The sequence below is a fragment of the Pelophylax lessonae genome, assembly GCF_965119305.1.
Source record: "Pelophylax lessonae genome assembly, chromosome: 5".
NCBI lineage: Eukaryota > Metazoa > Chordata > Amphibia > Anura > Ranidae > Pelophylax > Pelophylax lessonae.
In genome coordinates, this window is record NC_138772.1 from 20,577,070 (window position 1) to 20,593,315 (window position 16,246).

A 16,246-nucleotide genomic window follows, 5' to 3' on the forward strand; every position below is an offset into this window, starting at 1 on the left:
TCTCTAACCCTTGGAGACAACACTCCTTGCTGGGATAGATGTGCTAATGCACTACAAGGGACTCCTCCTATATCTACTTGATAGTGGACACCGATAGAGTACAGGTGTGTGTGGGGGGTGGGGTGCTCAACCCCAGAAGTCTGGTCAGACCGAATACATAATAAACAAGCAAAAAATTGGGGGAGCAAACCCTGAACATGTATATCTATATCAGTAATAATGGGGTACTTTGACGCAGTGGTGGGCTTGAGCACGATATGGCCATATGGTGGGACTAAATCCCCATTTTTATTTATGGATTGTCTCCATATTTGATAGTCATTCCCTTTTGCATGTGTGCACTATTCTTTTTTAATATACATGTTGCTTGGTCCATAGCTGCACCGGCTTTAGATATACATGTTCAGGGTTTGCTCCCCCAATTTTTTGCTTTTTTATTATGTATTTGGTCTGACCAGACTTCTGGGGTTGAGCACCCCACCCCCCACACACACCTGTACTCTTTCGGTGTCCACTATCAAGTAGATATAGGAGGAGTCCCTTGTAGTGCATTAGCACATCTCTCCCAGCAAGGAGTGTTGTCTCCAAGGGTTAGAGAGGCTGGATTCACCCCTTTTTATGGATAGTGTAGGAAAGAGGACTACAGTCAGCCCTGCTATATATACCTGACATGCATACTTCTTATGGATGTTTGTAAGTGTATCGGCTTTATTTGTAATAAAATTTAACCCAGCAGTATTACACTATGTCTGTCCCTTTTTTCTGGTTTTATCTACAACCGTGTTGGAGTTGAGCTCTGGAGTGTCCATACTCGTTGCTGATCTATATGGAAATATTGGAGGTCGGTAAATCCAGCTGGGAAATTCTTCAAACATCCCCCTTAGCCTGTTTGACCCTTATGCTATATGGTATCTGGGTCTCATCCATCTGGTGAGCGCAATTCACTTTATCTTCACTGGTGTTGGGATTTGCTACACATTAAGATCACTATATTCTTCTTTTTTGGATTTATATCATCATAATCATCCACTCGGGATTTTTTTGATGGACTTTTATGTTTGGACTCTCATGTATTATTTGTTTATACATTTTCATGATTAGCGCTGCACATTTTTTCTATTTTGTTGGTTTATTGGTCACTATTTTTGTCTAGTGATTGGTGTCAGCTGCTCTTTTCACTCATTAGTTAGCGCAGTAATTTTTTTGTTTCAACATTTATTATTTCAAGATAAGTACAAGATCCATTATAAAAGACCAGAAGAAAAAAAAAATACATAAAAAGAAAACAGGGATGGACAGCACAAACTATATAAGATAGCGTGAAAGAAACTTTATTGGCTTGAGTAGGCACTTAGGTAAGGAAAACACAGGATACTGTCTACTGGGGACACAAGGACCACACAATACCTACCAAAGGGCCAAGTGGAGACCTCAGTTCACAGGTTGGACACCAAGAAAAGTTTAAAGAATCACCTATATTTATATTCTGATGACAAATTACATTTTGTATTTTCTCATCACTTTCTGATTGTAGTCACCAGGACAAATATAGAAAGCAAATCTCCCCAGCAAGGACACAGATGACAGTGGTTCCAACTCCTCTACTCTCCATCAACAACTAGATGACACTTTAAGGGATCTATTCATAATGGTTTTCCCACAAGAATCATACAACTTTCACCCACAATTCACACATTTTTTTTAATTGGATCCTACTGGAAAAATAGGTGACTCCTGGGTATGAGTTGGTTGACTATTTGGTGAAAACATTTAAAAAAAGACTTACATTATTTTTATGTAAAATTTTAATAAAATTCTTGAGAGATGTTTGTAAAGAGTTTCTTAAATCAGGATTACAAGGTGTAGAGTGGAAAATAGTCCTCCTCCAGCCAAGTAGATGAGGCAGTTTTTCTGGACATGAAATTTGATGATGAACTTTAGTATTCCTGCTGTCATGGTCCTCTGAGGTTTACCAGCAGACCTTATTCTCCTGAATCACGGGGTCACCGTAGACCTCCACCTCGCACAGATGCAGGTATTCCCTGCGCCCTGGGATCACCACACTGACGTATTGACCCTCCATTCCATTACAGCAGAACGTTGTTGTAGAATCAGAAATGTTAGACATCTTACCACACCTGTGGAGGACAAACAAGGACCAACACAGTGATACAGAAAATACAACTTATTCACTTGGGGGAGGTTTACAAAAGGGGTCCTAAATATTCATTAAATTTATTGTCATACCTGTAGGCCATTTGGGTTTCTCCAGAAGCCTGACAAATACATTCCTGCACCCTGCAGTGACATTAGGACATAAAAACCATTGGTTTACCCTCCTGTAATGCTGGAGGTGAGTTTCCAATGGTTTTCATGTTCTAGCTACAAGATGCAATGATGGCGAACCTTGGCACCCCAGATGTTTGTAAACTACATTTCCCATGATGCTTAACTACAATGCAGATTGCATGAGCATCATGGGAAATGTAGTTCTAAAACATCTGGGGTGCCAAGGTTCGCCATCACTGAGATAGGGTATGGTGGCTGCTAACTGGGACTTGTTTGGCTAGGCTTCTGGGGGAACCCAAATGGCCTACAGGTATGACAATAAAATTATTGAACATTTTACAAAGCTGCACACCTTTTATATCTTCTTGGGCCCATAGAGTGCATAGGTTGTTATCTGGAGAAGGTGAAGTTAGCAATAATAAAGCACAAAAAGTGTACAATAACTTGGCAATAGAGATTAGCAGACTGGTTTCTGAGAAACTGAATTAGTATTACTGTTAATCCAAACCTAGTAGCCACTTGATTATCCTGCTATTTTTTTCCTAATTTCCCTTAGGTTCCAGAGCCAACCAGAGATTCCTTCACTTTAGAAGGATTTCCTCCCACTTCCTGTTTTGGTTATGGAACAGGAAGTAAAAGGAATTCTCCCCAGATGGAAAAAAACTGACAGGCGTTATACTTTAATTCTCCCTTACTCTATCCAAAATGAAAAAAAAAAAAAAAATGTGCCTTCAGTTTTACTTTAAGATAAGGCTAAATTGGGTTGATGAGAGCTCAAAATAGCACGACGTTAGGATTTTCACAGGTTTGCAAAAATATGAAATCTCATCGTCGTTCAATGATGTGGACATTTGTTGCATGCACAGTGAATGCATATGTCATTTAGATCCCTTCCACTAGAATATACTATATACATATATATATATATATATATATATATATATATATATATATATATATATATATATATATATATACACATACAGTATATATACACACACTATATGATACGTACCTTAAAGTCCTCTACTCCTTCCACCACAAACCTACAACCCCTCCCACCTCCCAAATCCCCTTCCCAGCATATTTCCTCCCCCCTTTTAGCGCAAATTATCCCCCCTCCAAGTACCCTCTTCTAGCACAAATCCCCCTCCTCCTTTCAAACTTATCTCCTCCTTCTAGCACAAATCATTTCCCCTCCCAGGTGATTTCCCCGCAGCACAAATCCCCTTACTAACCCCCCCCCCCCCCACCTGTATAAATCCACTCCCAGCACAAATCTTGCTTCACTGCATCCCTCTGCCGCCCCACCTCTTCCAGGTCTTATGGCCCCCAGTGCAATTTTCCCTCCTAAACCCCTGACACAGACCTCAGATTTGCATGGCTCAATACAGGGAGATTGAGCTGTCAGATCCTCCTCCTCCTCTTGTGCAAAATACATATCAGAGCCTAGGAGGAGTCTAGCTTCCCCCAGAGCCTAGGAGGAGTCTAGCTTCCCCAGAGCCTAGGAGGAGTCTAGCTTCCCCCAGAGCCTAGGAGGAGTCTAGCTTCCCCCAGAGCCTAGGAGGAGTCTAGCTTCCCCCAGAGCCTAGGAGGAGTCTAGCTTCCCCCAGAGCCTAGGAGGAGTCTAGCTTCCCCAGAGCCTAGGAGGAGTCTAGCTTCCCCCAGAGCCTAGGAGGAGTCTAGCTTCCCCCAGAGCCTAGGAGGAGTCTAGATTCCCCCAGAGCCTAGGAGGAGTCTAGCTTCCCCAGAGCCTAGGATGAATCTAGCTTCCCCCAGAGCCTAGGAGGAGTCTAGCTTCCCCCAGAGCCTAGGAGGAGTGTAGCTTCCCCCAGAGCCTAGGAGGAGTGTAGCTTCCCCCAGAGCCTAGGATGAGTCTAGCTTCCCACAGAGCCTAGGAGGAGTCTAGCTTCCCACAGAGCCTAGGAGGAGTCTAGCTTTCCCCAGAGCCTAGGATGAGTCTAGCTTCCCCCAGAGCCTAGGATGAGTCTAGCTTCCACAAAGCCTAGGAGAAGTCTAGCTGCCCCAGAGCCTAGGATGAGTCCAGCTTCCCCCAGAGCCTAGGATGAGTCTAGCTTCCCCCAGAGCCTAGGAGGAGTCTAGCTGCCCCTGTCATTCCCCTGGCAAAAAAGGGAAATGGACCATCTCGGTACCCAGGAAATTACAATTATTTTTATAAAAAATATAACATATATATCTTTATATATACCTTTATATCTTGTAAGGGCCCCAACACAGCTGAGACATCCTAACTATGGGGTTATGAACAGTGTGATATCATTTAACTATAAAAAATATTCTAGATACCCACTGGGATTGGTGGGTTTTTTTCAGGGACTATGATCCAAGCCTCCTAGCCTCCCCCCAGGTCATTGTATTTGTGATCTTGGAGTAAGTTAGGTTAGTTCTTTTCATTACACTTGTATTTCCTTGTAACCTTTCTTATTCTCTCTTCCTTGTTTTCTTTTTTCTTTCTCCATCCCCCCCCTTTTTATTTTCCCTTTCCCTCCTCCCCCCCCCTTCCTCTTCCCTTTTCTGTTTTCCTCATACACACTTATCTTGCTTCTTCTTTAATCCCCCTCTTTTTATACCTTTCCCTTCCTTTTTCTTTCCCAACTCCTAGTTTCCTCTTCCCTTCCCCCTTTTATTTCTTTATTCCTTCTGATTTTTCCCTGGTTTCCCTTGTCTTTCCCATCTTAACTTGTATTATCCTTCCCTTTTACCTCTACGCCTCCCCCCTTTTTCTCTCCTTTCGTCTGTTTCTTCTTGTTTTTCTCTCCAACTTTTTATCCCCATAGTACTATGTGGAATTAGATTACGATTTATCTTGCATGATTTATATAGATCTGTGCGCTTGTGACTGCCCCCCGTGTCGGCCGTGGGGGGGAGTACCCCTGCTGTTGCTGTCACTAAGGGTTGCTGCTGGTAATCCTTGGTGAGCAATATAATGACCAAAAAAATCCCCTGTTTCTGTTCTCTTTATGTATTTTTCATCAAATGTTTAATCCTACATAAGATTATTACCACGACTCCTTGTTTTTTAGATAATAGTAATTAATTCCTCCTGAAGAAGCGGCCCTTACCGCGAAACATGTAGAGGAACATACATCAAGATTAACTACATCTTGTGGCCCCAATATCCCTTGGGTACACCATATCACCATCAACATTCAGAAAAAATGCATTTCTGTAACTATTGTTTTATTCATATATATGGATATGTATCCTGCTTTTTTATGAATTTTCTATAAATAAAATGTTATAATTTTATAAAAATAATTGTCATTTGCTGGGTACCGAGATATTCCATTTACCCTTTTTTGCCAAAGGCAAGACAGGGGCATCCCTGGGCTCCCTTTAAACATTACTAGCTTGAGAATGACGGTACCCCTACATATTTAATATTATACCCTTTTGAGGTACGCACTTTATCTACAGATCTGACATGTATTATTGTTTAGGGCAGCCAGCTTGGAGAAACGCCGGCTGCTGCAGAGGGGGGAGATTGCAGTGCTAGAGATCAGAAGCCAGTCCCAAGACTCAAACGGCCGCTTCCTGGAATCAAGGTGCCTGATGACTTTACTAGCCTTAGCTCTGCCCTATTCGTTTCGTCACATCTGACGTCATCCGGGGCAAGGAGCTTTTGTCGGTTAAGTGCTTGCACATTTTAACATTGTGAGTAGTTTAATGTATTTTAAATAAACTTTTAGTTGCGGATTCACACTTTGTGGCTCTTCTGGCTCTCTCCTTGATTTTATGTTGAGTATTACTCGGTGAAAGATGAGGCTTCCATGGGAGTATAATCAGACCCAGAAGAGATACACATTATCCCAAATGGGGACCATATGGATACAAAAGCGAAGTGTGACTCTTTTCTCTGGTAGAAATATTCAATTCGCTTTGGTAAGCGTATTTTATTGAATATAAGATGGCGGATCACTGTGTTACTATTTATGAAGAACTATCTGATGAAGTGTTGAAGATTTAATTCATCACCTTGGGACTATCACTTGTTTCTGCAGTTATCTATTTGGACGTATGCATATCAAGATTTGTGCAAACTGTTGACCATTATTGGATTAGCGCTGCACTTTTTTATTTATTTTTGCTGTACAATTTATATTGATTGATGTGCCAGCTGCTTCACTTACTTTCGCTGAGCTTGATTTGGTGCACCTCACAGGGGATGTTCGGTAAGTGCCCTGTCTTATTCCGACATTGGGTTCAGTCCTGCAGATGGTGGGATTTTGTTGAAATCCCGGGGCAGTCTCGCGAAATCCAGGACAGTTGGGAGGTATGATTTTGCTCCCCTAAGAATTTTGCACTTAGGGCAACCACCCCTGTGGCCCCTCCTATACTAAGCCACTTGGCCCAAGCAGGGCTGCTGATAGCAATCACAGGGCCCCATACAGCCTACCTGACAGGGACCCCCCCCCCGGCCAAAAGTGACTGAGGACATAGATTTATTTCTAGGGCATCTGTAATGTACAGATGCAATGCACAGATGAATGAACAGGAATTTCTACGAAGCTTCCTGCTCATTCACAAACTGAGGCATACTTTACTATGCTTCAGTGAACAATGGATAATGGAGTGATTGGTACCGATTGCTCATTGTGTTTATTCAAGAAAGGAAAGGGTCAGATAATTACATCCTCCGGTGTGCTCGCAGCAGCTGTTCTGGGAGAGAAGGGAAGGCGGCACTGCTGAGGGGGAAAGGGGCACACAGGGGGACCCGGACAACAGGTGGAAGGGGCGCAAGTGCTAGAACCAATACCCTTGCTGTTCAGGAAGGAGGGAGAGGAGGAGAAGCTGGCATTGCTGCAGTGGGAGACAGAAGAGGATAAGTGCAATAAGACAGTACAGCCTCTTGCTTAGCAGGTGTCTAAGCCCCACTTTTGAACTGATGGGGCCTGGGCCCAGCAAAGGAGGGCTGGCTGTACTGGCTTATCAGCAGCCCTGGGCCAAAGTACCCAAGTCTAACACTATATTTAACCACTTTACCACCGGAGGATTTTGCTGTCTTCCGTCCAGGCCACTTTTTGCGATTCGGCGCTGTGCGACTTCAACTGACAATTGCGCGGTCGTGCGACGCCGTACCCAAACGAAATTTACGTCCTTTTTTTCCCACAAACAGAGCTTTCTTTTGGTGGTATTTGATCACCTGTGCGATTTTTACTTTTTGCGCTATAAACAAAAAAAGAGCGTTTATTTTGAAAAAATAACAATATTTTTAACATTTTTTTATATGAAATTCCCCCCAAAAAAGATGTAAAAACCAATTTTTTAAAAAATTTTTGGCCAATTTGTTTTATGCTACATATGTTTGGTAAAAAAAATCGCAATAAGCGTATTTTGATTGGTTTGCGCAAAAGTTATTGCGTTTACTAACAAAGGGAAAGATTTCTGTCATTTTTGGTGTTTTTTTTTTTAACGCGTAATGGCGGCGATCTGCGATTTTTTTTGCGGAACTGCGACATTGCGGCGGACAGACCGGACCCCTGACTGACATTTTTGACACTTTTGGGGGTACCAGTGACATTACTGCAGTAATCAGTGCTATAAATATGCACTGTTACTGTAAAAATGACACTGGCAGGGAAGGGGTTAATTTTTTTGGAGAGGGAGGGGTTAATGTATGCCTGGTGCTTACTGACGTGTAGGGGGGGAGGTGACTGTGTGAGACATGGACAGATCGGATGTCCAGCTATGCTGAACAGTCCGATCTGTCACTCCCTGTCACTATGGAGATCCGCCCGCTGTGTTTACACACAGCGGGCGGATCTCCAGACTCGATCCCCGACGATCGGGTAAGAGCAGCGGCGATCGCCGCTGCTCCTCCCCTGGCCCGACTCCCGCTGTGAATGAAAACAGCGGGAGCGAGCCTCCGGCGGCGCGCAAGCGCCGCCCAGAAGGGGGAGTGTCCAATCACGTTAATACTACGTGGCTGGACGATAACGAACCACTCTGCCGCAGTAGTATTACTGTGAGCGGTCGTAGAGTGGTTAAAAATGTGCTTGATTTTAAAGTTTGCCCTGTGAATAATCCAGTAATGCAATAATGTCTCTAATTTGGGTTTAGGGTGGTGCTAAGAGCCTATTCCATTTGGGGCTGGTGTCATCGAGCTTTTCTTCACATCAGACAGGTTTTATATTACTGTACAAATCTATGAGAATTTAAAATTCACTTGAAGCAGGTCACATGCGGATAAGAAGAAGGTCAACTGCAGTGAAATGTACCCATCAATGAAATCTGATCTCAGAAGTGTCTCAAGTCATCTATGACACAAACCAAGAGACCATCAACATGGATCCCTACAGTGTCCTGGCCCCGTGGTACTCACACTGGGTTGCTATTGTATGGAGAATTTCCAATTCGGACCTCAAGATCTATCATCCGTTCCATACAGCAGTCCGACCGGCCAGTGACTACAACGGTATTTACTTTGTACTTCTGTTTCATGTCTAGCCTCCACCAGGGTGACGGGTCTAGATCTGTGTGGGAACAGAAGCCATGATACATGTTCGTATCTTTCACACCATCAATGGCCTTGTCAGCAAGAGGTATAGGTGTATGGATCTCGTAAATAGAACTCTGCAAGGCTTCCCCGCTTAGGGCGATATTTGTGGCTGTAGAGAGAAAAACAAAGCACACTCAATAACTATACATCTTATACAATGTTTTTCCATTGTTGTAAAGTGGCTTTCGCCAAGACAATAACTGGTGTCAATATTTTGACTGGCACATTGTATAATGCAATTATGTGCTTTTGTCATTCTGCAATGTTGTTAATATAACCAATAATAATATTAACAATAATAATAAAATTATAGCCTAAAGTTTTATTATACCTCCATTTAATCTGCTCTATCCTGGTTCTCCTACTATCTATAACAGCACTCCTTCAGTATTACCTATAACTCTGCCTCCTCCTCTACACTTTCTCTCTCTGTAGGTGTTTCCCAGGGCTCTCTTCTTGGACCCCTTCTCTTCTCTATCTACACCTCCTCCCTTAGTCACTTGATAAGCTCCCATGGCTTCCAATACCATCTCTACGCCAATGACACTCAAATCTATCTCTCTACTCCTCACCTCACTCCTTCAGTCTCCTCTTGCATTACTAACTGGCATACACTATATTATCAAAAGTATTGGGACGCCCGGCTTTACACACACATATGAACTTTAATGACGTCCCAGTCTTAGTCAAAATTGAGTTGGCCCACCCTTTGCAGCTTTAACAGCTTCAACTCTTCTGGGAAGGCTGTCCACAAAGTTTAGGAGTGTGTCTATGGGAATGTCTGACCATTCTTCCAGAAGACCATTTGTGAGGTCAGGCACTGTTGTTGGACGAGAAGGCTTGGCTCGCAGTCTCCGCTCTAATTCATCCCAAAGGTGTTCTATCGGGATAAGGTTAGGACTCTGTGCAGGACAGTCAAGTTCCTCCACCCCAAACTCACTCATCCATGTCTTTATGGACCTGGTTAATGACAGCCCACTCCCTCCCTCCTCCTCCATGCCTACTAACCAGCTAAACACAATGGGGGTGGAATATTACATGAACAGTAGAATAATGGAGGCTTCACCTCCCTGTTATTCTAAGACACAGGCCAAAGGCGTGTGACAGCCTATGACTGGAAGATATCCACCCACACCATGTTATTGCCAAAAAAAAAAAATGATTTCAAATATATATTTATATGACAATTTAAAACAGTTTATTGATATTTATTATTTCCTTTTACTCTGTATTCCAAAGGCGTTATTTTTATTTTGAACATGTGACCAGCAGCAGAGGACTAGAAGCTCCTCCTGCTTATGTTTCCCTATAGACAGGCTGGGAGAGATCTGGGGTCATGTGACAGCTCTATATCGATTAGGAAAAGTACTTTCTTATTTTATTTTGTTAACTTTTTGCTGACCGCAGATATACTGCGGCAGGCTGGCCCGGCTGTGTGAACCGCTGTACCTGTACGGCGGTTCGCGGGACCGCGTGCCTAAGAAGGCACATTTGCGCCCCCATAAGCCAGTGGGGAAGCGGACTCATGGGGCTGGTGGTCGCGATTGCTGCTGGGCACCCGCGATCACTCCCCGTGGAGAGAGAATGCCAGTGTCATTATTACAGTAACAGTGCATATTTTTAGCACTGATTACTGTAGTAATGTCACTGGTCCCCCCCAAAAATGTCAGTTAGGGGTCTGATTTGTCAGCTGCAATGTCGCAGTCCCGCTAAAAATCACTGATCACCGCCATTACTAGTAAAAAATTAAAAATAAATAAAAATGACATAAATCTTTCCCCTAGTTTGTAGATGCGATAACTTTTGCGCAAACCAATCAAAATACGGTTACTGGGATTTTTACGCTTACTGGGATTTTTGTCCCAAAAATATGTAGCAGAATACAAATTGGCCTAAAATGATGAAAAAATTAGATTTAAAAAATTTTTTTTATTAGGAATGTTATATAGCAGAATGTGAAAAATATTGTTTTTTTTTTTTTTTTTTCAGAATTGTCGTTCTTTTTTTGTATATAGCGTAAAAAATTAAAAATGCACAGGTGATCAAATACCACCAAAAGAAAGCTCTATTTGTGGGAAAAAAAAGGACATCAATTTTATTTGAGTACAGCATCGGGCGACCGCGCAATTGTCAGTTAAAATAACGCAGTGCCGAATCCACATACAGAAAAAGAAGGGACAATGGAAATTTAACAGGGTGTCTTTAGTATCACTTTTTTATTTATTTTTTATTGAGATTTTCAGTTTAGAAATTTACAAGGAAAATAAAATAATAAAATCAAAGGTAGATGAATCTACATACTGTATGTACTTTAGGAAAATAACAATCACAAAGTAATATTTGTCTCACTATTAACATTTTAACCAACCGTGGTGATATTGCATTTCTCAAATAACAAGCTGCCATTATATTCAGAAAACACTTTCTATTGTCAAGAATATTCACACACGTAAATGGTTAAAATCAATATGTATCACCTATAATGGAAGCAAGGATAAGTAGGTAACTTTATCCACTAGTACAGTATATTTATATATTTTTTTCTTTTAGTATGATTTTTACTAAAGAGGCCTTTTCTGCCATGACGTCCACCCTCTTATACGGCGTGGCACAGATGATCAGACCCAGACTCATGCTCGTCCTGGTAGACACTCAACTGTTACAACTTTTTAGCTGTGTTATATATAGAACTTGTATGAATTTTGAATATTGATAATGCGATTGGAATTGGTCTAGTTTTTAGGTTAACTTTTATTGGATATTTTTTTAAAGTTTTTTTTTTTTTTTTTTTTATCAACTAGCTGCTGCCATTAGAGTGTACTCAGATCCTCCTCCTCATCTAGTGCACTTTTTTTTACTTGTTTTACCTTTATATTATTCTCACCTCCAGGTTTAGGGTTGCAGCACCAAGCCAGACCCAATGACCCCAGCAAAAGCAAAGCCACCAGAGTCTTCATTCTGGAGGAGACATCAGAACACAGAGAGTGAGTTACCATAATATGTTACAAAAAGGTGATTCTGCATCTACTCCTCAATATCATCTCTTCTCTGTCTGGTCATTGGTAATACATATTACTAGTAATAAAATAAAAATTTTGATCATATCTGTATTTTGTATTATTTTATATATATATATGACACAATTAAATATAAAGCATATACAAAAACTGAACGTTATTTTTTTTTTAGTTTAGTTTGTGACAAACTGGCTGGAGCTCAGAGGAGACACTATCTTTGGGTTATAAAGGGTACTATGAGTAGACTTTGGGCATTTAATACACACATGCAATATACACTATCAGGGGCGGGCTGGGGTAAGGTGGAAATTCCCCCCCAGGCTGCCCTAACTTATATTCAAAAGGGCCAATGGCCGCTGCCCACTACCATGAGTCTGGGCTTCCTCGGAGGGGAAGGAGTCGGGGGGCGAGCGCCGCTGTTCGACACAGAGCGATGGATCACCCTCTTACCCGGCGGCCTCTGTCATATGAAGTCCTGGCTCCTGGACGGGCTCCTATGATAGACAGCACACTGGTGACATCTATCATAGGAGCCGGTCCAGGAGGTGGGACTTCGTATAACAGTGGCCACACTGGCTAAGCGGGAGATCCCCTGCTCTGTGTAGACCAGTGGCTCTCCTCTCTCTGCATTGCAGGCCGCATTGGATGGACACTGGTAAAACTGAATTGGATGGGCACTAATCAGGCTACATTGGATGGGCGCTGGTGAGGCTGCATTGGATGGACACTAATTAGGTTGCATTGAATGGGCACTGGTGAGGCTGCATTGGATGGGCTCTGATCAGGCTGCAATGATGGGCACTAATCAGGCTGCATTGATGGGCACTAGTGACACTGCATTGATTGGGCACTGATCAGGCTGCACTGATGGGCACTGAAGAGGCTAAGCTGATGGGAACTGGTGAGGTTGCATTGATGGGCACTGGTGAGGCTGCATTGATGGGCACTGGTAAGGCTGCATTGATGAGCACTGATGAGGCTGAGCTGATGGGCACTAATGAGGCTGCATTAATGGGCACTGGTAAGGCTGCATTGATGGGAACTTATCAGGCTGCATTGTTGGGCACTGGTGAGGCTGCATTGATGGGCACTCGTGAGGCTGCATTGATGGGCACTCATGAGGCTGCATTGGATGGGCACTGGTGAGCCTGCATTGATGGGCACTGATCAGGCTGCATACATGGGCACTGATCAGGCGTCATTAATGGGCACTAGTGAGGCTGCATTGATGGGCACTGATCAGGTTGCATTGATGGACATTGATGAGACTGCATTGATGGGCACTGATGAGGCTGAGCTGATAGGCACTGATAAATCTGCATTGATGTGCACTTATCAGGCTGCATTGACGAGCACTGGCGAGGCTGCATTGACGAGCATTGGTTAGGCTGCATTGATGGGCATTGATCAGGCTGCACTGATGGGCACTGATAAGGCTGTACTGATGGGGCTGAGCTAATGGGCACTGGTGAGGCTGCATTGATGGGCTCTGATGAGGCTGCATTGATAGGCACTATTGAAGTTGCATTAATGGGCACTGATCATGTTGCATTGATGGGCACTAGTGAGGCTGCATTGATGGGCACTGTTGAGGCTGCATTGATAGGCACTCATCTGCATTGATAGGCACTGATGAGACTGCATTGATAGGCACTGATGAGGCTGCCTTGATAGGCACTGGGGAGGCTTCATTGATGGGCACTGATCAGGCTGCATTGATGGGCACTGATCAGGCTGCACTGATGGCCACTGGTGAGTCGGCATTGATGCATTATTTTTGTTAAACCTCCTTTGTTGCTATTAACATTAAATTATGTTACCACGTTGTATCATATTTGTCTTGCTTCATAACATCAATATCCATTATAAAACCAGGTGGGCATAGATGGTGAGCTGATTCGGTGGATTAATGGACTTGCCCCCAGGCCCAAGGCTGCCAGTACCCTGTACACTATATTGTCAAAAGTATTGGGATGCCTGCTTTCACACACACACATGAACTTTAATGGCATCCCAGTCTTAGTCTATAGGGTTCAATATTTAGTTGGCCCACCCTTTGTAGCTATAACAGCTTCAACTCTTCTGGGAAGGCTTTCCAAAAGGTTTAGGAGTGTGTCTATGGGAATGTTTGACCATACTTCCAGAAGCGCATTTGTGAGGTCAAGCACTGATGTTGGAGAGAAGGCCTGGCTCACAGTCTCCACTCTAGTTCATCCCAAAGGTGTTTTCTTGGGTTGAGGTCAGTCAAGTTCCTCCACCCCAAACTCTCTCATCCATGTCTTTATGAATCTTGCTTTGTGCACTGGTGAGCAGTCATGTTGGAACAGGAAGTGGTCATCCCCAAACTGTTCCCACAAAGTTGGGAGCATGGAATTGTCCAAAATATCTTGGTATGCTGATGCTTTAAGGGTTCCCTTCACTGGACTAAGGGGCCAAGCCCAACCCCTGAAAAATAACCCCACACCATAATCCCCCTCCACCAAATGAGTTGGACCATTGCACAAAGCAAGGACCTTAAGAGTCTCGACCTCAACCTGATAGAACACCTTTGGGATGATTTAGAGCGAAGACTGCGAGCCAGGCCTTCTCGTCCAACATCAGTGCCTGACCTCACAAATGCGCTTCTGAAAGAATGGTCAAACATTCCCATAGACACAGATAGACATAGATAGAGATGAAGCTGTTATAGCTGCAAAGGGTGGGCCAACTCAATATTGAACCCTACAAACTAAGACTAAGATGGCATTAAAGTTCATGTGTGTGTAAAGGCAGGTGTCCCAATACTTTTGACAATATAGTGTATACAGTATATATGGCCCACAGTCATATATAAGTTGTGACCTTTATTATATCAACTTTCCGACTGCATAACATAGTTACAGTATATATCGGCAGAATGGCTCTCCTGTGCCGAATCACGTACCTAGTACATAATCTGGTAGCTCCAGGTAGGGGGCGCGCGCCGCTGGTGTGCCGACTGTGCTGTGATTAGACACAGCACAAGCTGATCAGGGGGTGCTGGCCAATGCATGACCCCCGGCACCAGCTGACTGGCGAGGAGGAACACAGGATAGAGCTCTGTCCTGTCAGTGGGGATGTGGCAGTTTTTGTTTCCCTGCAAAGCACATCCCTTAGTAAAAGCAGCACACAGTGCACACATAAACACTGGCTAGGCACACATTTAACCCTTTAACCACTTGCCGACCGCTCACTGAGCTGGTACTGCGGCAAAGTGGCTCGTTATCGTCCAGCGACGTAGACCTACGCCCCCTGTATTCAGACACAGCTGGAGTCAGGCCAGGGGAGGAGAGGCGGTGATCACCGCCGCTCTTCCCCGATCGTCGGGGATCGAGTGAGGAAATCCGCCCGCTTGTGTAAACAAAGCGGGCGGATCTCCTCTGTGACAGACAGTCACAGATTACAGGATTCAGCATAGCTGAACCTGCGATCTGTGTCTGTGTCACACAATCCCCTCCCCCCACACGCGTCAGTAAGCATGAGGCACACATTAACCCCTTGATCACCAATAAAGTTAACCCCTCCCCTGCCAGTGTCATTATTACAATAACAGTGCATATTTTTAGCACTGATTACTGTAGTAATGTCACTGGTAACCCCAAAAGTGTCAAAAATGTCAGTTAGGGGTCCGATCTGTCCACCGCAATATCGCAGTCCCGCAAAAAAAAAAAAATCGCAGATCGCCGTCCATTACTAGTAAAAAAAATAAACAATAAAAATGACAAATCTTTCCCGTAGTTCGTAAACGTGAACTTTTGCACAAAGCAATCAAAATACACTTATTGTGATTTTTTTTTACCAAAAATATGTAGCAGAAAACAAATTGGCCTAAAAATGTTAAAAAATTTTGATTTTTAAATTTTTTTTTTGGGGAATGTTATATATCAGAATGTGAAAAATATTGTTTTTTTTTTTTCAAAATTGTCGCTCTTTTTTTCAAAAAGTAAAAATCGCACAGGTTATCAAATACCACCAAAAGAAAGCTCTATTTGTGGGGAAAAAAAGGACATAAATTGAATTCGGGTACACCGTTGCATGACCGCACAATTGTCCGTTAAATTAACGCAGTGCCGAATCGCAAAATATGGCCTGGTCAGGAATGGGGTAAAATCTTCCGGTCTTAAAGCGGTTAAAAATTCACTCATTGAGGATTTTTTTGTCAAAGACATGTAGCTAAATACAGTTTGGCCTAAATATATGACAAAAATTTAATATATTGGATATTTTTTAACCGTCAAAGTAGAAAATGTCAATTTTTTCGCGAACTTTTCGCTCTTTTTTTATTAATATCGCAAAAAATGAAAAGTGCAGAGGTGATCAAATACCACCAAAAGGAAGCTCTGTTTGTGGGGAAAAAAGGACGCAAATTTCGTTTTGGGTACAGTGTTGCATGACCGCACAA

The 16,246-nt window shown here is 43.1% G+C and overlaps 1 protein-coding gene across 1 annotated transcript in view; it reads right to left on the bottom strand.

Moving 5' to 3' along the window:
* Positions 1-1,803: 1,803 nt before the first annotated feature.
* The window catches only part of LOC309556413 (uncharacterized protein), a gene marked incomplete at its 5' end in the record, with an annotated part of 208,272 nt that continues 193,829 nt past the window's right edge, over positions 1,804-16,246 (bottom strand). Inside the window, one exon of the mRNA XM_082258879.1 lies at positions 1,804-2,138. Coding sequence (XP_082115005.1) covers positions 1,970-2,138 — 169 coding nt within the window. The 3' untranslated portion in view covers positions 1,804-1,969. The remainder of the gene's footprint in view (positions 2,139-16,246) is intronic.